The 23,618-nt window shown below is 45.6% G+C and overlaps 1 protein-coding gene across 1 annotated transcript in view; it reads right to left on the reverse strand.

The window, feature by feature from the left end:
- Positions 1–23,618, reverse strand: part of rapgef5a (Rap guanine nucleotide exchange factor (GEF) 5a) — a 132,938-nt gene that overhangs the window by 1,190 nt on the left and 108,130 nt on the right. Inside the window, exons 12-23 of the mRNA XM_046325725.1 lie at positions 15,537–15,615; positions 15,310–15,460; positions 14,838–14,964; positions 14,374–14,450; positions 13,696–13,774; positions 1,819–1,968; positions 1,594–1,691; positions 1,137–1,256; positions 878–1,056; positions 701–791; positions 462–512; positions 97–249 (exon numbers count right to left, since the gene is read on the reverse strand). Of these exons, the coding sequence (XP_046181681.1) occupies positions 97–249; positions 462–512; positions 701–791; positions 878–1,056; positions 1,137–1,256; positions 1,594–1,691; positions 1,819–1,968; positions 13,696–13,774; positions 14,374–14,450; positions 14,838–14,964; positions 15,310–15,460; positions 15,537–15,615 (1,355 nt within the window). The remainder of the gene's footprint in view (positions 1–96; positions 250–461; positions 513–700; positions 792–877; positions 1,057–1,136; positions 1,257–1,593; positions 1,692–1,818; positions 1,969–13,695; positions 13,775–14,373; positions 14,451–14,837; positions 14,965–15,309; positions 15,461–15,536; positions 15,616–23,618) is intronic.

Consider the following 23,618-nt stretch of genomic DNA (forward strand, 5'->3'; position numbering starts at 1 on the left):
GGGGCGGGGCATAGAAGAGAGTCACCATGATACCGGTTATTAAACAAAGAGACAAACCTTCACACACACAACAGACACATGAGTCATGACACTCACCAGTTTCTGGAAGTTGACCAGGTTGTCCTGAAAGGTTTTGTTTCCCTCATGGATAAAGGTGATATCTTTCAACAGCAGGGGCATGAAGGGGATCTTAGGAGGCTTCATCTTCTTGAAGGCATCTCTGTAGGCCTTATGGTTCAGAGACGGGTCCTGGAGAGACAACGAGGAGAGGTTAGGAGTCAGGGTAAGGTTAGTGGTTAGAGGTCAGAGGTTAGGCTTAGGGTCAAGTGGATGTGAACCTAGAGACTGATACACCCATAGTCTCAGAATATTTTGTTCCTTAATTCATGACCTTTTCCTAACTATTTTCCACCAGCCTATCAAGACAAATATTACTTTAAACCAATGATAATGAGTCTTACTGTGATCAGCTCCAGTTCAGAGAAGATCTTCTTGAATTTCCCCGGAACTTTCTGAAAGTAAACGTATGGAACAGATACACACCATTAGAGTACACACACACACACACACACACACACACACACACACACACACACACACACACACACACACACACACACACACACACACACACACACACACACACACACACACACACACACACACACACACACACACACACACACACACACACACTTACATCCCAGGTTATGTTGAGTCTGCTGACGGCTGCTGTGTTGAGTCCCATGATTATGGCAAATGCTGAGTTCAGGTTCCTTTGGGCCTTACAGCTACATAACACAAAACAGGGATTAGTTGTGTGTGTGTCCCCATGTGTGTGTGTGTTTGATTGTCTAAAGTGTGTGTGTTCTCTTACTGCGCTGCAATCTTGATGAACTTCTTGAGCAACTGGACTCGTTTGTTGAGTGACACACACATCAGGACCTCAGACATGACCCACTGCTGGACCTCGTTGCAGCGCTGCAGCAATACAGATAGCCCCTCCCGGTGGCTGCCTCCGGTACTACAGCTCATTGTAGAATACACCAACTCCTGCTGCAGGGGGGAAAAGACAGAGAGTTGAGTGTGTATGAGTGAGTGTGTAGTAAAGTTCCTCCAGTGTGTGTGTGTGTTACCTCGTGTATGGAGTTGAAGAGGTTCCAGTCCAGTTGTGTGAGAACAGCAGCCATATCCCAGGTGTTCATACCCAGCAACTTCACTGTTCTCCTACTCAGCTCACTGTCTGTTAGAGGAGCCTACACACACACACACACACACACACACACACACACACACACACACACACACACACACACACACACACACACACACACACACACACACACACACACACACACACACACACACACACACACACACACACACACACACACACACACACGTTAAGAGTAGGTAAGGTTTTTTTTTTGTCTTTCAAATACTTGAGTTTGATTTGATTTAGTAGTGCAACACACCCCACCTCAGGTAAGCTGAATCGAGGTACCCTATAGCCTTTGTTTAAAAAATAAACACCATTTGTCAGTGAATGACCACAATCAAATTATTCGTAACCGTAATCTGGGTGTTAATTACCATAATATGTGTGAGGTCCCTCCGACAGACCATCAGTTTGCTCTGTGGCGTCAAAGTCTCAGAATACACATATTGACCAGCCTGTAAAATCCTCCTCTCTACAGGGGGAGAGTGAGAGAGAAAGTGGGGAGAGTGAAAAGGTGTGTGTGCCTTCAGTGTGTGTATGTGTGTGTGTGTGTGTGTGTGTGTGTGTGTGTGTGTGTGTGTGTGTGTGTGTGTGTGTACCTCCAGTAGGTGTGTGTGTCACCAGCACCATGTCTGCCTCTGGTCGGTCCATCTTCTGACCCACAATCCTCAGCAGCTCTGCCACGCTCAGCAAGGAGTGTGTGTAAACACACAGGTATGAATCAGCACTCACATACACACGACACAGCACTGGAACACACACACATACATAGCGTTAACACATCATAAAACATATTTTCAGAAGGCTTTTGATTGGGTGAATAGAGACCTCCTTGCTTTTAGACTAATTCAAATGGTAATTGATGGAAGATTCTATGATCCCATCAAAGTCTTACTGTGATCAGCTCAATGACCTCAATGACCTCAGGACTGGCTGGTTTCCAACCCTTTACGGTGTAAAGCAGGGAGACCTACTCTCATTCACTTTATTTGCAATATATGATCACATTTCCGGCGCCGACAGAGATGGCCGCCTCACTTCGCGTTCCTAGAAAACTATGCAGTTTTTTGTTTTTTTACGTGTTATTTCTTACATTAGTACCCCAGGTCATCTTAGGTTTCATTACATACAGTCGAGAAGAACTACTGAATATAAGATCAGCGTCAACTCACCATCAGTACGACCAAGAATATGTTTCCCGCGACGCAGATCCTGTGTTCTGCCTTACAAACAGGTCAACGGAATTGATTCCATGCAGCGACCCCAAAAAACGACTCCGAAAAAGAGGGAAACGAGGCGGTCTTCTGATCAGACTCCGGAGACGGGCACACCGTGCACCACTCCTTAGCATTCTTCTTGCCAATGTCCAGTCTCTTGACAACAAGGTTGATGAAATCCGAGCAAGGGTAGCATTCCAGAGGGACATCAGAGACTGTAACGTTCTTTGCTTCACGGAAACATGGCTCACTGGAGAGACGCTATCCGGGGCGGTGCAGCCAACGGGTTTCTCCATGCATCGCGCCGACAGAAACAAACATCTTTCTGGTAAGAAGAGTGGCGGGGGCGTATGCCTCATGACTAACGAGACATGGTGTGAAGAAAGAAACATACAGGAACTCAAATCCTTCTGTTCACCTGATTTAGAATTCCTCACAATCAAATGTAGACCGCATTATCTACCAAGAGAATTCTCTTCGATTATAATCACAGCCGTATATATATCCCCCCCCCCAAGCAGACACATCGATGGCTCTGAACAAACTTTATTTAACTCTTTGCAAACTGGAAACCATTTATCCGGAGGCTGCATTCATTGTAGCTGGGGATTTTAACAAAGCTAATCTGAAAACAAGACTCCCTAAATTTTATCAGCATATCGATTGCGCAACCAGGGGTGGTAAAACCTTGGATCATTGTTACTCTAACTTCCACGATGCATATAAGGCCCTGCCCTGCCCCCCTTTTGGAAAAGCTGACCACGACTCCATTTTGTTGATCCCTGCCTACAGACAGAAACTTAAACAAGAGGCTCCCACGCTGAGGTCTGTCCAACGCTGGTCCGACCAAGCTGACTCCACACTCCAAGACTGCATCCATCACGTGGACTGGGACATGTTTCGTATTGCGTCAGATAACAATATTGACGAATACGCTGATTCGGTGTGCGAGTTCATAAGAACGTACGTTGAAGATGTCGTTCCCATAGCAACGATTAAAACATTCCCTAACCAGAAACCGTGTATTTTAAGACAGCATTCGCGTGAAACTGAAAGCGCAAACCACTGCTTTTAATCAGGGCAAGGTGTCTGGTAACATGACCGAATACAAACCATGCAGCTATTCCCTCCGCAAGGCTATCAAACAAGCTAAGCGTCAGTACAGAGACAAAGTAGAATCTCAATTCAACGGCTCAGACACAAGAGGCATGTGGCAGGGTCTACAGTCAATCACGGACTACAAGAAGAAACCCAGCCCAGTCACGGACCAGGATGTCTTGCTCCAAGGCAGACTAAATAACTTTTTTGCCCGTTTTGAGGACAATACAGTGCCACTGACACGGCCTGCAACGAAAACATGCGGTCTCTCCTTCACTGCAGCCGAGGTGAGTAAGACATTTAAACGTGTTAACCCTCGCAAGGCTGCAGGCCCAGACGCCATCCCCAGCCGCGCCCTCAGAGCATGCGCTGGCCGGTGTGTTTACGGACATATTCAATCAATCCCTATACCAGTCTGCTGTTCCCACATGCTTCAAGAGGGCCATCATTGTTCCTGTTCCCAAGAAAGCTAAGGTAACTGAGCTAAACGACTACCGCCCCGTAGCACTCACTTCCGTCATCATGAAGTGCTTTGAGAGACTAGTCAAGGACCATATCACCTCCACCCTGCCTGACACCCTAGACCCACTCCAATTTGCTTACCGCCCAAATAGGTCCACAGACGATGCAATCTCAACCACACTGCACACTGCTCTAACCCATCTGGACAAGAGGAATACCTATGTGAGAATGCTGTTCATCGACTACAGCTCGGCATTCAACACCATTGTACCCTCCAAGCTCGTCATCAAGCTCGAGACCCTGGGTCTCAACCCCGCCCTGTGCAACTGGGTACTGGACTTCCTGACGGGCCGCCCCCAGGTGGTGAGGGTAGGCAACAACATCTCCTCCCCTGCTGATCCTCAACACGGGGGCCCCACAAGGGTGCGTTCTGAGCCCTCTCCTGTACTCCCTGTTCACCCACGACTGCGTGGCCACGCACGCCTCCAACTCAATCATCAAGTTTGCGGACGACACAACAGTGGTAGGCTTGATTACCAACAACGACGAGACGGCCTACAGGGAGGAGGTGAGGGCCCTCGGAGTGTGGTGTCAGGAAAATAACCTCACACTCAACGTCAACAAAACTAAGGAGATGATTGTGGACTTCAGGAAACAGCAGAGGGAACACCCCCCTATCCACATCGATGGAACAGTAGTGGAGAGGGTAGCAAGTTTTAAGTTCCTCGGCATACACATCACAGACAAACTGAATTGGTCCACTCACACAGACAGCATCGTGAAGAAGGCGCAGCAGCGCCTCTTCAACCTCAGGAGGCTGAAGAAATTTGGCTTGTCACCAAAAGCACTCACAAACTTATACAGATGCACAATCGAGAGCATCCTGGCGGGCTGTATCACCGCCTGGTACGGCAACTGCTCCGCCCTCAACCGTAAGGCTCTCCAGAGGGTAGTGAGGTCTGCACAACGCATCACCGGGGGCAAACTACCTGCCCTCCAGGACACCTACACCACCCGATGTTACAGGAAGGCCATAAAGATCATCAAGGACATCAACCACCCGAGCCACTGCCTGTTCACCCCGCTATCATCCAGAAGGCGAGGTCAGTACAGGTGCATCAAAGCTGGGACCGAGAGACTGAAATACATCTTCTATCTCAAGGCCATCAGACTGTTAAACAGCCACCACTAACATTGAGTGGCTGCTGCCAACACACTGACATTGACACTGACTCAACTCCAGCCACTTTAATAATGGGAATTGATGTAAATATATCACTAGCCACTTTAAACAATGCTACTTACCCTACATTATTCATCTCATATGCATACGTATATACTGTACTCTATATCATCGACTGCATCCTTATGTAATACATGTATCACTAGCCACTTTAACTATGCCACTTTGTTTACATACTCATCTCATATGTATATACTGTACTCGATACCATCTACTGTATCTTGCCTATGCTGCCCTGTACCATCACTCATTCATATATCCTTATGTACATATTCGTTATCCCCTTACACTGTGTATAAGACAGTAGTTTTGGAATTGTTAGTTAGATTACTTGTTGGTTATTACTGCATTGTCGGAACTAGAAGCACAAGCATTTCGCTACACTCGCATTAACATCTGCTAACCATGTGTATGTGACAAATAAAATTGGATTTGATTTGATTTAGCCCTACAAATCAAACATGCTAAACTTGGTGATGAAGTTGTGGATATATTCCTGGGCATCTTGTTGCATGCTGATGATATACATTATATGTACAAAAGTATGTGGATGCCCCTTCAAATTAGTGGATTTGGCTATTTTATCCCGTTGCTGACAGGTGTATAAAGGCTATTTCATCCCGTTGCTGACAAGTGTATAAAATTGAGAACACAGCCATGCAATCTCCATAGACAAACATTGGCAGTAGAATGACCTTACTGAAGAGCTCAATGATTTTCAACGTGGCACCGTCAACAAGTCAGTTTCCAACAAGTCAGTTCATCAAATTCCTGCCCTGCTAGAGCTGCCCCAGTCAACTGTAAGTGCCCTTTGTGAAGTGGAAACGTCTAGGAGCAACAACGGCTCAGCCACAAAGTGGCAGGCCACACAAGCTCCCAGAACGGGACCACAGAGTGCTGGAGCTCATAAAATTGTCTGTCCTCGGTTGCAACACTCACTGCCAAGTTCCAAACTGCCTCCTCAACCCTCCTCTCCTCCCTCTCTGCATCCCTTGACTCTCTATGTCCCCTATCCTCCAGGCCGGCTCGGTCCTCCCCTCCCGCTCCGTGGCTCGATGACTCATTGCGAGCTCACAGAACAGGGCTCCGGGCAGCCGAGCGGAAATGGAGGAAAACTCGCCTCCCTGCGGACCTGGCATCCTTTCACTCCCTCCTCTCTACATTTTCCTCCTCTGTCTCTGCTGCTAAAGCCACTTTCTACCACGCTAAATTCCAAGCATCTGCCTCTAACCCTAGGAAGCTCTTTGCCACCTTCTCCTCCCTCCTGAATCCTCCGCCCCCTCCCCCCTCCTCCCTCTCTGCAGATGACTTCGTCAACCATTTTGAAAAGAAGGTCGACGACATCCGATCCTCGTTTGCTAAGTCAAACGACACCGCTGGTTCTGCTCACACTGCCCTACCCTGTGCTCTGACCTCTTTCTCCCCTCTCTCTCCAGATGAAATCTCGCGTCTTGTGACGGCCGGCCGCCCAACAACCTGCCCGCTTGACCCTATCCCCTCCTCTCTTCTCCAGACCATTTCCGGAGACCTTCTCCCTTACCTCACCTCGCTCATCAACTCATCCCTGACCGTTGGCTACGTCCCTTCCGTCTTCAAGAGAGCGAGAGTTGCACCCCTTCTGAAAAAACCTACACTCGATCCCTCCGATGTCAACAATTACAGACCAGTATCCCTTCTTTCTTTTCTCTCCAAAACTCTTGAACGTGCCGTCCTTGGCCAGCTCTCCCGCTATCTCTCTCTGAATGACCTTCTTGATCCAAATCAGTCAGGTTTCAAGACTAGTCATTCAACTGAGACTGCTCTCCTCTGTATCACGGAGGCGCTCCGCACTGCTAAAGCTAACTCTCTCTCCTCTGCTCTCATCCTTCTAGATCTATCGGCTGCCTTCGATACTGTGAACCATCAGATCCTCCTCTCCACCCTCTCCGAGTTGGGCATCTCCGGCGCGGCCCACGCTTGGATTGCGTCCTACCTGACAGGTCGCTCCTACCAGGTGGCGTGGCGAGAATCTGTCTCCTCACCACGCGCTCTCACCACTGGTGTCCCCCAGGGCTCTGTTCTTGGCCCTCTCCTATTCTCGCTATACACCAAGTCACTTGGCTCTGTCATAACCTCACATGGTCTCTCTTATCATTGCTATGCAGACGACACACAATTAATCTTCTCCTTTCCCCCTTCTGATGACCAGGTGGCGAATCGCATCTCTGCATGTCTGGCAGACATATCAGTGTGGATGACGGATCACCACCTCAAGCTGAACCTCGGCAAGACGGAGCTGCTCTTCCTCCCGGGGAAGGACTGCCCGTTCCATGATCTCGCCATCACGGTTGACAACTCCATTGTGTCCTCCTCCCAGAGCGCCAAGAACCTTGGCGTGATCCTGGACAACACCCTGTCGTTCTCAACTAACATCAAGGCGGTGGCCCGTTCCTGTAGGTTCATGCTCTACAACATCCGCAGAGTACGACCCTGCCTCACACAGGAAGCGGCGCAGGTCCTAATCCAGGCACTTGTCATCTCCCGTCTGGATTACTGCAACTCGCTGTTGGCTGGGCTCCCTGCCTGTGCCATTAAACCCCTTCAACTCATCCAGAACGCCGCAGCCCGTCTGGTGTTCAACCTTCCCAAGTTCTCTCACGTCACCCCGCTCCTCCGTTCTCTCCACTGGCTTCCAGTTGAAGCTCGCATCCGCTACAAGACCATGGTGCTTGCCTACGGAGCTGTGAGGGGAACGGCACCTCAGTACCTCCAGGCTCTGATCAGGCCCTACACCCAAACAAGGGCACTGCGTTCATCCACCTCTGGCCTGCTCGCCTCCCTACCACTGAGGAAGTACAGCTCCCGCTCAGCCCAGTCAAAACTGTTCGCTGCCCTGGCCCCCCAATGGTGGAACAAACTCCCTCACGACGCCAGGACAGCGGAGTCAATCACCACCTTCCGGAGACACCTGAAACCCCACCTCTTTAAGGAATACCTAGGATAGGTTAAGTAATCCCTCTCACCCCACCCCCCCCTAAGTTTTAGATGCACTATTGTTAAGTGACTGTCCCACTGGATGTCATAAGGTGAATGCACCAATTTGTAAGTCGCTCTGGATAAGAGCGTCTGCTAAATGACCTAAATGTAATGTAAATGTAAATGTAACATCAGCACAATAACTGTTCGTCGGGAGCTTCATGAAATGGGTTTCCATGGCCGAGCAGCTGCACACAAGCCTAAGATCACCATGCACAATGCCAAGTGTCGGCTGGAGTGGTGTAAAGCTTGCCGCCATTGGACTCTGGAGCAGTGGAAAAGCGTTCTCTCGAGTGATGAATCACACTTCACAATCTGACAGTCCAACGGCCGAAACTGGGTTTGGCAGATTCCAGGAGAACGCTACCTGCCCGAATGCATAGTGCCAACTGTAAAGTTTGGTGGATGAATAATGGTCTGGGGCTGTTTTTCATGGTTCGGCCTAGGTCCCTTAGTTCCAGTGAAATAATCTTAATGCTGCAGTATACATTCTAGATGATTCTGTGCTTCCAACTTTGTGGCAACAGTTTGGGGAAAGCCCTTTTCTCTATCAGCATTACAATACCCCCCATGCACAAAGAGATCCATACAGAAATGGTTTGTTGAGTTCGGTGTGGAAGCACTTGACTGGCCTGCAGAGCTCTGACCTCAACCTGACAGAACACCTTTGGGATGAATTGGAACGCTGACTGCGAGACAGGCCTAATCGCCCAACATCAGTGCCCAACCTCACTAATCCTCATTGCTGAATGGAAGCAAGTCCCCACAGCAATGTTCCAACATGTAGTGGAAAGCCTTCCCAGAGGGGTGGAGGCTGTTATAGCAGCAAAGGGGGGACCAAATCCATATTAATGCCCATGATTTTGGAATGAGATGCGTGACAAGAAGGAGTCCTTATACATTTGGTCAAGTAGTGCAGTTGTCCTTGCCGAGACATTAGATGACCTCCAGAATAGTGTTAAACTATGGTGTACTAAATTGAGAATGGCGATAAATCAAGAGAAGACCCAGGTTGTTCATTTCAGAAAGAAAGGTGTGCAGTGAAGTGCACACAACCTTTGTTTTGGTCCAACCCCATTATTGTACACTGGGCTCTATAAATATCAAATCAAATACAATTTTATTAGTCACATGCACCGAATACAACAGGTGTAGACCTTACAGTGAAATACTTACTGATGAACCCCTAACCGACAATGCAGTTAAAAAAATATGGATAAGAATAAGAAATAAAAGTAAAGTAAAAGTAATTCAAGATCAGCAGTAAAATAACAATAGCGAGACTATATACAGGGGGGGTACCAGTAGAGAGTCAGTGTGCGGGGGCACCGGTTAGTTGAGGTAATATGTATATGAAGGTAGAGTTATTAAAGTGATTATGCATAGATGATAACAGAGAGTAGCAGCAGTGTAAAAGATGGGTAGAGGGGAATGCAAATAGCCTGGGTAGCCATGTGATTAGGTGTTCAGGAGTCTTATGGCTTGGGGGTAGAAGCTGTTTAGAAGCCTCTTGGACCTAGACTTGGTGCTCCGGTACCGCTTGCCGTGCGGTAGCAGAGAGAACAGTCTAAGACTGGGGTGGCTGGAGTTTTAAACCATTTTTAGGGCCTTCCTCTGACACTGCCTGGCATAGAGGTCCTTGGTTTCATTCTGGATGAACACATGCCCTTTGAAGATGCCATAATATCGCTAGCAGATTCTGCCGGTTAAGCTTTGGGGTCAGTGTTAAACAAAATGATCTTGGTTACTGTGCTTATTTTCAGCTAAAACTCCTGTGTGTGTCCAGGGATGGACTATGCAGCTGGGGTTTGGGGTTCCAAAGTAGGCACTAATTGCAACAGTGTTTAAAACAGAACCATCTGCTGCTTTCTTGGTGTGCACCACAGGAGGTTGGTGGCACCTTAATTGGGGAGGACCTACTCGTGTTAAAGGCTGGAGTGGAATAAGTGGAATGGTATCAAACTGACTCCAAACCTGGCCATCTGTGGGGATATGGGTTGGGAACCATGTGTGGTTAGGCAAAAGGTGACATGATACATCTATGGAACAGACTGATAAATATGCCAGAACACAGAATCACTAAAAAAGTGTTTGACTGGGACCTTACTCATAACCATCTGTGGGATGGAGAATTGTTATCCATTTTTTGTGAAACTGATTTGCAGAATACACTGAATATATAAAACATTAAGAACACCTGCTCTTTCCATGACATAGACTGACCTGGTGAATCCAGGTGACAGCTATGATCCCTAAATGATGTCACTGTTAAAACCACTTCAATCAGTGTAGATTTTTAAGCCTTGAGACATGGATTGTGATTGTATTTGTATTTACTATGGATCCCCATTAGCTGCTGGCAAGGTAGCAGCTACTCTTCCTTGGGTCTAGAAGAATTAAGGCAGTAATACAATTTTAAAAACACTACAAAACATTCACATAAGTGTGTGCCCTCAGGCCCCTACTCTACTACCACATATCTACAACACAAAACTAGGGCTTGTAGGACTTGCCTTTTTGATAGTGTTGTTAAAAATGCAGAGTAGCGCTTTATTATGGACAGACTTCTCCCCATCTTAGCTACTGTTGTATCAATATGTTTTGACCATGACCATTTACAATCCAGGTATGGGGCCTAGACTGCTGCCCTCTTGATCTACCTGGAGAGGCTTCCACTAAAGAACTCCCTCTGTGATATGTTCGACTGCTGTACCATTCAGAGGGTGAATGGGCAAGACAAAATATCTAAGTGCCTTTGAATGGGGTATGGTAGTAGGTGCCAGGGGCACCGGTTTGTGTCAAGAACTGCAATGGTGCTGAGTCTTTCATGCTCAACAGTTTCTCATGTGTATCAAGAATGGTCCACCACCCGAAGGACATCCAGCCAACTTGACACAACTGTGGAAAGCATTGGAGTCAACATGGTTTAGCATCCCTGTGGAACGCCCTGACGAATTGAGTCTGTTCTGAGGGCAAAAGGGGGAGTGCAACTCAATATTAGGAAGGTGTTCCTAATGTTTGGTATACTCAGTGTACAGTGCCTTGCAAAAGTATGCACCCCCCTTGGCATTTTTCCTATTTTGTCGCATTACAACCTGTAATTTAAATAGATTTTTATTGGGATTTCATGTAATGGACATACACAAAATACTCCAAATTGGTGAAGTGACATGAAAAAAAATGACTTGTTTCAAAAAATTCAAACAAATAAAAAGTGGAAAGTGTTGCGTGCAACACCACTAAACAAGGGGCACCACCAAGCAAGCAGCACTATGAAGGAGCTCTCCAAACAGGTCAGGGACAAAGTTGTGAAGTACAGATTAAGGTTGAGTTATAAAAAAATATCCCAAACTTTGAACATCCCAGCGAGCACCATTAAATACATTATTAAAAAATGGAAAGAATATGGCACCACAACAAACCTGCCAAGAGAGGGCCGCCCACCAAAACCAAGACCAGGCAAAGAGGGCATAAGTCTGAGAGGCAACAAAGAGACCAAAGATAACCCTGAAGGATCTGCAAAGCTCCACAGCGGAGATTGGAGTATCTGTCTATAGGACCACTTTAAGCCGTACACTTCACAGAGCTACAGAGATGGGCTTTACAGAAGAGTGGCCAGAAAAAATAATAAAACATGTTTGGTGTTTCCCAAAAGGCATGTGGGAGACTACCCAAACACATGGAAAAACGTACTCTGGTCAGATGAGACTAAAATGTAGCTTTTTGGCCATCAAGTGGTCCTTCTGTAGCTCAGTTGGTAGAGCATGGCGCTTGTAACGCCAGGGTAGTGGGTTCGATTCCCGGGATCACCCATACGTAGAATGTATGCACACATGACTGTAAGTCGCTTTGGATAAAAGCGTCTGCTAAATGGCATATATCTATATCTATCAAGGAAAACACTATGTCTGGCACAAACCCAACACATCACCGCACCCGAAAACACCACAGTGAAGCATGGTGGTGGCAGCATCATGATGTGGGGATGTTTTTCCTCGGCAAGGACTGGGTAACTGGTCAAAATTGAAGGAATGATGGATGGCGCTAAATACATGGAAATTCTTGAGGGACACCTGTTTCAGTCTTCAAGAGATTTGAGACTGGGACGGAGGTTCACCTTCCAGCAGGACAATGACCCTAAGCATACTGCTAAAGCAGCACTCGAATGGTTTAAGGGGAAACATTTAAACGTCTTGGAATGGCCTAGTCAAAGCCCAGACTTCAATCCAATTGAGAATCTGTGGTAAGACTTAAAGATTGCTGTACACCAGCGGAACCCATCCAACTTGAAGGAGCTGGAGCAGTTTTGCCTTGAAGAATGGTCAAAAATCCAACTTGCTAGATGTGCCAAGCCTATAGACATACCCCAAGAGACTTGCAGCTGTAATTGCTGCAAAAAGTGTCTCTACAAAGTATTGACTTTGGGGGGGGGGGTGAATAGTAATGCACGCTCAAGTTCTGTTTTTGTTTACATTTACATTTACGTCATTTAGCAGACGCTCTTATCCAGTGTTGTATTATTTCTTGTTTGTTTCACAATTTAAAATATTTTGCATCTTCAAAGTGGTAGGCTTGTTGGGTAAATCAAATGATACAAACCCCCCCAAAAATATATTTTAATTCCAGGTTGTAATGCAACAAAATAGGGAAAATGCAAAGGGGATGAATACTTTCGCAAACCACTGTATATTCAGGACCAAATTAGCATGTGGTGTTAAACAAATCAAGGACAAAACCACAAGGGGAAATGGGCAGCTTATATTTGGTTTAAACCTAAACTTAGAACGTACACTCTCACCAACGAGAACTACTCCCCTGAAGCATATGTCCTCCTGAACCTAACAAAAAAACAAACGTCCGTTTGTGCACCACTCAGATCCGGCACCCTCGCTCTGGCTACAGAGACGCAGAGATTTAACAGAAAAGGAAATCGAAAAGGAAATCCATTTAGTGTTTTATTGCCCTCTTGGATGGCGATCTGAGACATGTTCTTTTTTGTAAAAATGTTGGTGATAAACCTGAAGTATTCTGCTTACGGGACGAACAGAGGCTTGAATTCAGACAGGGCGTGTTTGAGATTGATCAGTTATTTCACAATGTACACAATGTACTGAGAAATGTACTGGTTGTGTAGTGTGGCTAGATGGTAGCTGGTTGTGTAGTGTGGCTAGATGGTAGCTGGTTGTGTAGTGTGGCTAGATGGTAGCTGGTTGTGTAGTGTGGCTAGACAGCTGTACAGGCTGTGATTATTGTATGCATATCATTTGGAAAATTTTATTTTGTTTTGATTACAAAGAAAATGTCACTGTGTGTAGTAGTGTCTTGTAGACCCATGTGGGCTGGCCACCGCTAAGCGTATGACACTTCAATAAATCATATCAATCAAAATCAATAATATCAATCACATACAATCACAGCATCACATGTGTGTGTGTTCTCACCCTCTTTGGTGTCAGCCCGAGGGAAGCGGAGTGGCAGACTGTTCTCCTTTAAACTGAGCTGCTGGAACAGAGGCTTACTCTGGAGAGACAGACAGAGAAATACATGGATGAAGACAGAAGGGATAGGGAGAGAGAATGAGAAAGAGAGGGGGATAAAGAGAGATGGAGAGGAGAGAGGGAGAAGGGACATAAACCATTAGATTATAAAAGGGACACTAGGATTTTGGCAATGAAGCCATTTATATACTTCCTCAGTGTCAGATTGAACTCGTGGATACAATTTTTATGTCTCTGCGTGCAGTTTGAAGGAAGTTGCTAGGAAAAACTCCCTAGAAAGGCCAAAACCTAGGAAGAAACCTAGAGAGGAAGTGTCAGCGCAATGACTGGAGGAGTCTATGGTAACGGCTAGCATGCTAGTAGACACCATAGCCTCCCAGTCATTGTGCAAACGCTAGTTAGCATTTGCTCGCAAAACTAGCTCTTACCTCCATTCATACTGGATGCAGAGACATAACAATGCAATCCATGAGTTCATCTGACTCTGGGGAAGTAGATAAAGAATTTCACTGCCAAAATCCCAAAGTATCCCTTTAACTTGGCAGTGACAGATCATTTTCGTCTACCAGTTACCCCCCCCATTTTCTCTCTCTCCCCTCGCCCTTCTTCCATCCCTCTCACCTTTTGTTGTGGAGGACATTCATCCACTGTGCTGAAACAAAAACAAACAGAGAAACAAATAAACAACTCCATTTTTGCTTGTTCATAAATAAAGATTTAGTTGAGAATTGACAGGCCGACCACAACAGTGAATCAACCCACCCCGCACCCCCCCAGGGACGGCACGAGAGAGCCCCAGCAAGCCAGTGACTCAGCCCCTCAGGGTTAGAGGCAGAGAATCCCCCCCACAGACAAACCGCTCCAGGCTTTGTTCACCTTCCCACTCCTGACTACACTCAATCATATGACCCACTGAAGAGATGAGTCTCATCCCTTTAAACAGATCATTTTGTCTACCAGCTCTCCCTCGCCCTTCTTCCATCCCTCCACCTTTGTGCTGACATTCATCCATGAAACAAAAACAAACAGAGAAACAAATAAACAACTCCATTTTTGCTTGTTCACTGTTTACTCTATCCCCCCACAGACAAACCGTAGGCTGTGCTCATGTCTCATAAACAATGGCGTCCTTGTGCTGTACATGAACTCCTTCATGTCTTTCTCCAGAGACGGAAACTCATAAAGATCCTCTAACACACACCTGGAGAGAGTCTGACACACACACACACACACACACACACACACACACACACACACACACACACACACACACACACACACACACACACACACACACACACACACACACACACACACACACACACACACACACACACACACACACACAGATATATTTAGGTTTAAGTATTGTAAATGTATTGTAGATGTATGTGCAGACATGTGCCAGGGAGAAAACAAAGCTGCAAGCTCACAAGCACATAAACACTTAAGTTATCGCTGTCACTGACATGCAGAATATTACTCCTTTCCTTCCTGTTACTACGCAGCTATTACCCTCACAAACTGGTTACCAAACCTGTGTGTGTCTCCTCCTACCTTCATGAATGCCTTGATGTGTTCGTCCTCTCGTAGGAAGTCCTTATATAGGCGTGTCCAGTGAGCAACTAGGTGTAATACTTTCCTCTTCCTATAGAGGGCCTCCTTTCCATCCTCCTGACCTTGACCATGCACACGCTTACTGCTGTAGGTGGGACAAGTTAAGGACAATACACACTACACAGAAACACAGACAGACAGACACACATGCAGTGTGTAAAGGATATTGTCCGAGCAGGGCCTGACAGAGGTCGTTGGTCGTCATGAACACTAGGTACGTCAACAAGAAGTCATCCAGCAGCAGCTCTGAAACAGGAAATGCATCACAGGTCACAAACCTCGATATCTCAGACAGTGAGAGAAAGACAGGAACGTTGAAAGAGGGTTTGTGTCAGAAGGGCGTGGGCCAGATTAGAGTCTACAGCAACATGTTATTTGAGCTCTGAAGGCAGCGGCCCGACCGCTAGACATCCCCAGGCCCACCTACAGTGAGGGAAAAAAGTATTTGATCCCCTGCTGATTTTGTACATTTGCCCACTGACAAAGAAATGATCCGTTTATAATTTTAATGGTAGGTTTATTTGAACAGTGAGAGACAGAATAACAACAACAAAAATCCAGAAAAACGCACGTCAAAAATGTTAGAAATTGAATTGCATTTTAATGAGGGAAATAAGTATTTGACCCCCTCTCAATCAGAAAGATTTCTGGCTCCCATGTGTCTTTTATAAGGTAACGAGCTGAGATTAGGAGCACACTCTTAAAGGGAGTGCTCCTAATCTCAGATTGTTATCTGTATAAAAGACACCTGTCCACAGAAGCAATCAATCAATCAGATTCCAAACTCTCCACCATGGTGGCAAAACCCTTGTTGGCAATCACAGAGGTCAGACATTTCTTGTAGTTGGCCACCAGGTTTGCACACATCTCAGGAGGGATTTTGTCCCACTCCTCTTGGCAGATCTTCTCCAAGTCATTAAGGTTTCGAGGCTGACGTTTGGCATCTCGAACCTTCAGCTCCCTCCAAAGATTTTCTATGGGATTAAGGTCTGGAGACTGGCTAGGCCACTCCAGGACCTTAATGTGCTTCTTCTTGAGCCACTCTTTTGTTGCCTTGGCCATGTGTTTTGGGTCATTGTCATGCTGGAATACCCATCCACAACCCATTTTCAATGCCCTGGCTGAGGGAAGGAGGTTCTCACCCAAGATTTGACGGTACATGGCCCCGTCCATCGTCCCTTTGATGCGGTGAAGTTGTCCTGTCCCCTTAGCAGAAAAACACCCCCAAAGCATAATGTTTCCACCTCCATGTTTGACGGTGGGGATGGTGTTCTTGGGGTCATAGGCAGCATTCCTCCTCCTCCAAACACGGCAATTTGAGTTGATGCTAAAGAGCTCCACTATGGTGTCTACTAGCATGCCAACGAGAGCGTACAGGTTGCAGTTGTGGGTAGTATATGGGGCTTTGGTGACAAAACGGATGGCACTGTGATAGACTGCATCCAATTTATTGCGTAGGGTATTGGAGGCTATTTTGTAAATGACATCGCCAAAGTCGAGGATCGGTAGGATCGTCAGTTTTACGAGGGTATGTTTGGCAGCATGAGTGAAGGATGCTTTGTTGCGAAATAGGAAGCCAATTCTAGATTTAACTTTGGATTGGAGATGTTTGATATGGGTCTGGAAGGAGAGTTTACAGTCTAACCAGACACCTAGGTATTTGTAGTTGTCCACATATTCTAAGTCAAAACCATCCAGATTAGTGATGCTGGACGGGCGGTCAGGTGCAGGCAGCGATCGGTTGAAGAGCATCCATTTAGTTTTACTTGTATTTATGAGCAGTTGAAGACCACGGAAGGAGAGTTGTATGGCATTGAAGCTCATCTGGAGTGTTAACACAGTGTCCAAAGAAGGGCCAGAAGTATACAGAATGGTGTCGTCTGCGTAGAGGTGGATCAGAGACTCACCAGCAGCAAGATATCATTGATGTATACAGAGAAGAGAGTCGGGCCCAAGAATTGAACCCTGTGGCACCCCCATAGAGACTGCCAGAGGCCTGGAGAACAGGCCCTCCGATTTGACACACTGAACTCTATCAGGGAAGTAGTTGGTGAACCAGGCGAGGCAATCATTTGAGAGACCAAGGCTATCGAGTCTGTCGATGAGGATGTGGTGATCGACAGAGTCGAAAGCCTTGGCCAGGTCAACAAATACGGCTGCACAGTATTGTTTCTAATCGATGGCGGTTAAGATATCGTTTAGGACCATTGAGCATGGCTGAGGTGAACCCATTACCAGCTCTGAAACCAGATTGCATAGCAGAGAAGGTGTGGTGGGATTCGAAATGGTCGGTAATCTGTTTGTTGACTTTGCTTTCGAAGACCTTAGAAAGGCATGGTAGGATAGATATAGGTCTGTCGCAGTTTGGGTCAAGATTGTTCCCGCCCTTTAAAGAGGGGGATGACCACAGCTGCTTTCCAATCTTTGGGAAACTCAGACGACAGGAAAGAGAGGTTGAACAGGCTAGTAATAGGGGTTGCAACAATTTCGGCAGATAATTTTTTTGAAAGAAAGGGTCCAGATTGTCTAGCCCGGCTGATTTGTAGGGGTCCAGATATTGCAGCTCTTTCAGAACATCAGCTGACTGGATTTGGGAGAAGGAGAAATGGGGAAGGCTTGGGCGAGTTGCTGTGGGGGGTACAGTGCAGTTGACCGGGGTAGGGGTAGCCAGGTGGAAAAGCATGGCCAGCCGTAGAAAAATGCTTATTGAAATTCTCAATTATAGTGGATTTATCGGTGGTGACAGTGTTTCCTATCCTCAGTGCAGTGGGCAGATGGGAGGAGGTGTTCTTCCCAGAACATTTTTGAGTTTGTGTTGCAGGAAGCAAATTTCTGCTTGAAAAAGCTAGCCTTGGCCTTTCTAACTGCCTGTGTATATTGGTTTCTGACTTCCCTGAAAAGTTGCATATCACGGGGTCTGTTCGATGCTAATGCAGAACGCCATAGGATGTTTTTGTGTTGGTTAAGAGCAGTCAGGTCCGGAGAGAACCAATGGCTATATCTGTTCCTGGTTCTAAATTTCTTGAATGGGGCATGCTTATTTAAGATGGTGAGGAAGGCATTTAAAAAAAAAAACCAGGCATCCTCTACTGAAGGGGTGAGGTCAATATCCTATCAAGATACCCGGGCCAGGTTGATTAGAAAGGCCTGCTCGCTGAAGTGTTTCAGGGAGCGTTTGACAGGGATGAGTGGAGGTCGCTTGAACTCTGACACATTACGGATGCAGGCAATAAGGCAGTGATCGCTGAGATCTTGGTTGAAAACAGCAGAGGTGTATTTAGAGAGAAAGTTGTTTAGGATGATATCTATGAGGGTGCCCGTGTTTACGGCTTTGGGGTGGTACCTGGTAGGTTCATTGATAATTTGTGTGAGATTGAGGGCATCAAGTTTAGATTGTAATAATCAAGTAGTAACCAAAAACGTGTTAAACAAATAAAAATATATTTTATATTTGAGATTCTTCAAAGTAGCCACCCTTCGCCTTGTTGACAGCTTTGCACACTCTTGGCATTTTCTCAACCAGCTTCACCTGGAATGCTTTTCCAACGGTCTTGAAGGAGTTCCCACATATGCTGAGCACTTGTTGGCTGCTTTTCCTTGACTGCAGTCCAACCCATCCCAAATCATCTCAACTGGGTTGAGGTCAGTGATTGTGGAGGCCAGGTCATCTGATGTAGCACTCCATCACTCTCTTGGTCAAATAGCCCTTACACAGCCTGGAAGTATGTTGGGTCAGTGTCCTGTTGAAAAACAAATGATAGTCCCACTAAGGGCAAATCAGATGGGATGGTGTATCACTGCAGAATGCTGTGGTAGCCATGCTGGTTAATTGTGCCTTGAATTCAAAATAAATCACAGACAATGTCACCAGTAAAGTGCCCCCACACCATCACCATCACCTCCTCCATGCTTCACGGTGGGAACCACAAATGCGGAGATCATCCGTTCACCTACTCTGCATCTCACAAAGACACGGCAATCTAATGTCCATTGCTTGTGTTTCTTGGCCCAAGCAAGTCTCTTCTTCTTATTGTTGTCCTTTAGTTGTGGTTTCTTTGCAGCAATTTGATCATGAAGGCCTGATTCACACAGTCTCCTCTGGACAGTTGATGTTGCGATGTGTATGTTACTTGAACTCTGTGAAGCATTTATTTGGACTGCAATTTCTGAGGCTGGTAATTCTAATGAACTTATCCTCTGCAGCAGAGGTAACTCTGGGTCTTCCTTTCCTGTGGCGGTCCTCAAGAGAGCCAGTTTCATCATAGCTTTTGATGGTTTTTGCGACTGCACTTGAAGAAACTTTCTAAGTTCTTGACATTTTCCAGATTGACTGACCTTCATGTCTTAAAGTAATGATGGACTGCCGTTCCTCTTTGCTTATTTGAGCTGTTCTTGCCAAAATATGGTCTTGGTCTTTTACCAACTAGGGCTATCTTCTGTATACAACCCCTACCTTGTCACAACACAACTGATTGGCTCAAATTTATTAAGAAGGAAAGACATTTCACAAATTAACTTTCAACAAAGCACACCTGTTAATTGAAATGCATTCCAGGTGACTACCTCATGAAGCTGGTTGAGAGAATTCCAGGAGTGTGCAAAGCTGTCATCAAGGCAAAAGGGTGGCCAATATAAATATATTTTGATTTGTTTAACACTTTTTTGGTTACTACATTATTCCATATGTGTTATTTCATAGTTTTCACTATTATTCTATGTAGAAAATAGTAAAAATAAAGAAAAACCCTTGAATGAGTAGGTGTGTCCAAACTTTTGACTGGTGCTGTACATATTACCTCAACTACCCCGACTGACCCGTACCCCTGCACATTGACTCTGTGTATATAGCCTCATTATTTTATAGTGTTACTTTATTTATTTATTTATTTTTACTTTAGTTTATTTACCCCTATACAGTGGGGCAAAAAAACTTGCACCAATTGTGCAAGTTCTTCCACTTAAAAAGATAAGAGAGGCCTGTAAAAAAATTAGAGAAAAAACATCCAGAAAATCACATTGTATGATTTTTTATTAATTTATTTGCAAATTATGGTGGAAAATAAGTATTTGGTCACCTACAAACAAGCAAGATTTCTGGCTCTCACAGACCTGTAACTTCTTCTTTAAGAGGCTCCTCTGTCCTCCACTCGTTACCTGTATTAATGGCACCTGTTTGAACTTGTTATCAGTATAAAAGACACCTATCCCCAACCTCAAACAGTTACACTCCAAACTCCACTATGGCCAAGACCAAAGAGCTGTCAAAGGACACCAGAAACAAAATTGTAGACATGCAACAAGCTGGGAAGACTGAATCTGCAATAGGTAAGCAGCTTGTTTTGAAGAAATCAACTGTGGGAGCAATTATTAGGAAATGGAAGACATACAAGACCACTGATAATCTCCTTTGATCTGGGGCTCCACGCAAAATCTCACCCCATGGGGTCAAAATGATCACAAGAACAGTGAGCAAAAATCCCAGAACCACACGGGGGGACCTAGTGAATGACCTGCAGAGAGCTGGGACCAAAGTAACAAAGCCTACCATCAGTAACACACTACGCCGCCAGAGACTCAAATCCTGCAGTGCCAGACGTGTCCCCCTGCTTAAGCCAGTACATGTCCAGGCCCGTCTGAAGTTTGCTAGAGAGCATTTGGATGATCCAGAAGAAGATTGGGAGAATGTCATATGGTCAGATGAAACCAAAATATAACTTTTTGGTAAAAACTCAACTCGTCGTGTTTGGAGGACAAAGAATGCTGAGTTGCATCCAAAAAACACCATACCTACTGTGAAGCATGGGGGTGGAAACATCATGCTTTGGGGCTGTTTTTCTGCAAAGGGACCAGGACGACTGATCCGTGTAAAGGAAAGAATGAATGGGGCCATGTATCGTGAGATTTTGAGTGAAAACCTCCTTCCATCAGCAAGGGCATTGAAGATGAAACGTGGCTGGTTCTTTCAGCATGACAATGATCCCAAACACACCGCCCGGTCAACGAAGGAGTGGCTTCGTAAGAAGCATTTCAAGGTCCCGGAGTGGCCTAGCCAGTCTCCAGATCTCAACCCCATAGAATATCTTTGGAGGGAGTTGAAAGTCTGTGTTGCCCAGCAACAGACCCAAAACATCATTGCTCCAGAGGAGATCTGCATGGAGGAATGGGCCAAAATACCAGCAACAGTGTGTGAAAACCTTGTGAAGACTTACAGAAAACGTTTGACCTCTGTCATTGCCAACAAAGGGTATATAACAAAGTATTGAGATAAACTTTTGTTAATGACCAAATACTTATTTTCCACCATAATTTGCAAATAAATTCATTAAAAATCCTACAATGTGATTTTCTGGATTTTTTCTCTCGCATTTTGTCTGTTATGGTTGAAGTGTACCTATGATGAAAATTACAGGCCTCTCTCATCTTTTTAAGTGGGAGAACTTGCACAATTGGTGGCTGACTAAATACTTTTTTGCCCCACTGTATATAGCCTTGTTATTGTTATTTTATTGGTCAGTTTTTTTTACATGAGTTTATTTAGCAAATATTTTCTTTCTGCATTGTTGGTTAATGGCTTGTAAGTAAGCATTTAACGGTAAGGTCTAAACCTGTTATATTCGGCGCATGTGACAAAGATTTTTTCGTTGTTGATTTGATTTGACATGAGAACAGGCCGTGGCTTGGGTGGCTGAGGTAAATTATGATTTTCTTGACCTGGTGTTTTTGGTGTCCTTCATGACGATGGAAGTGAGTGCTACGGGTCGGTAGTCATTCAGTTCACTTACTTTCCCTTTTTTGGCACAGGGATGACAGTGGACATCTTGAAGCAGGTGGGGCTAACGACCTGAGCTGAAAATGTCTAAAAACACAACAGCTAGCTGGTCTGCACATGTTCTGAGGGTGGAACTATACAGCTAGCTGGTCTGCACATGTTCTGAGGGTGGAACTATACAGCTAGCTGGTCTGCACATGTTCTGAGGGTGGAACTATACAGCTAGCTGGTCTGCACATGTTCTGAGGGTGGAACTATACAGCTAGCTGGTCTGAACATGCTCTGAGGGTGGAACTATAAAGCTAGCTGGCAATTAGAGCAGGTGAGACATAAAAAGTGTATGGTTAGAAAGGTTAACTACTCTATTACAGTAAAATAATGTCTCAATGTGCTTCAGTGTCCATATGACCCAGTCTGTTGGACCAAACCTCAAATGCAAATAACAAGTTGAGACCGCTTGTCATGGGAAGGTGCACACAGCACAGAAGGAGCAAAGGAGTCAAGACAAATTACAACATGAGAACCAGCGGACATAAACGACATACAGCCATTTGGAATATCATGCAAAAACATACATTTATTTTGAAACATCGCCCACTCTTCTCACTGAAGAGTGTGGTTTCAGAAGGAATGGTTTAAGTAATGGTGGATTATACAGGTCCAGCCCTGGCAATGCAGTTTCATGAAGGGCTGAGAATGCAGTTGGCCTGAGCAAGGTGCTGAATCACTGATCTACAAATCATCTTACATCCCTAATAGCCACTCATTATGTTATCAAGATTAGTGCAGCTGTGCAGACTGAGCTTGCTGCACAACGTTAAACTCTGTCCATGGGAAACATGTGACAAAAAAAGTAATGGTTCTGCAGAGCAGTGGATAGAGCAGCCGAAAGGTTCCTATGAATAATTAACTAACCAGCTGTCTGACGTTTAGATAGGAAAGCAAGCTTTTCATAGAACACCACTTTAAATGACTAGACTATTTAGCTGGCTTCTACCCCTTTCCTTCTCTCCACCCCTCTCACCCCTCCTCTCTCCTTCCACCCTACCGTTCCCATTTTCCTCCCTCCTTCCAACTTCATTTTCTCCATGTTAACAACTCTCCTTAACTCCTCCAATTTCATCTACACACCCACACCCACACCCACCCACACACACACAGACACACACACCACCCCCGGGCCACAGATCTAATCTTGGTAATCAGGTATTGCAGTGTTGTGCGTTAATCTCGCTTTAGGCTTGTTTCAGCTTGTTAAACATGTTTCTTTTTAAAAAACACACACATGTGCGCGCGCACACACTCACTCACACAGGCACGCATGCACGAGTACACACACACTCCTCTCTTTCTTTTCTTTCAGCTCTCTTTCTGACTGGTGATCATTAGGGCCGAAGACTCATTTACCCAATATGGTCTTTTGTCAGCGTTTCACAATAGGTCACACTAGTTAGACAACACTGAAATATGCTACAATATA

The sequence above is a fragment of the Oncorhynchus gorbuscha genome, linkage group LG24 (genome assembly GCF_021184085.1).
Source record: "Oncorhynchus gorbuscha isolate QuinsamMale2020 ecotype Even-year linkage group LG24, OgorEven_v1.0, whole genome shotgun sequence".
Classification (NCBI taxonomy): Eukaryota; Metazoa; Chordata; class Actinopteri; order Salmoniformes; family Salmonidae; genus Oncorhynchus; species Oncorhynchus gorbuscha.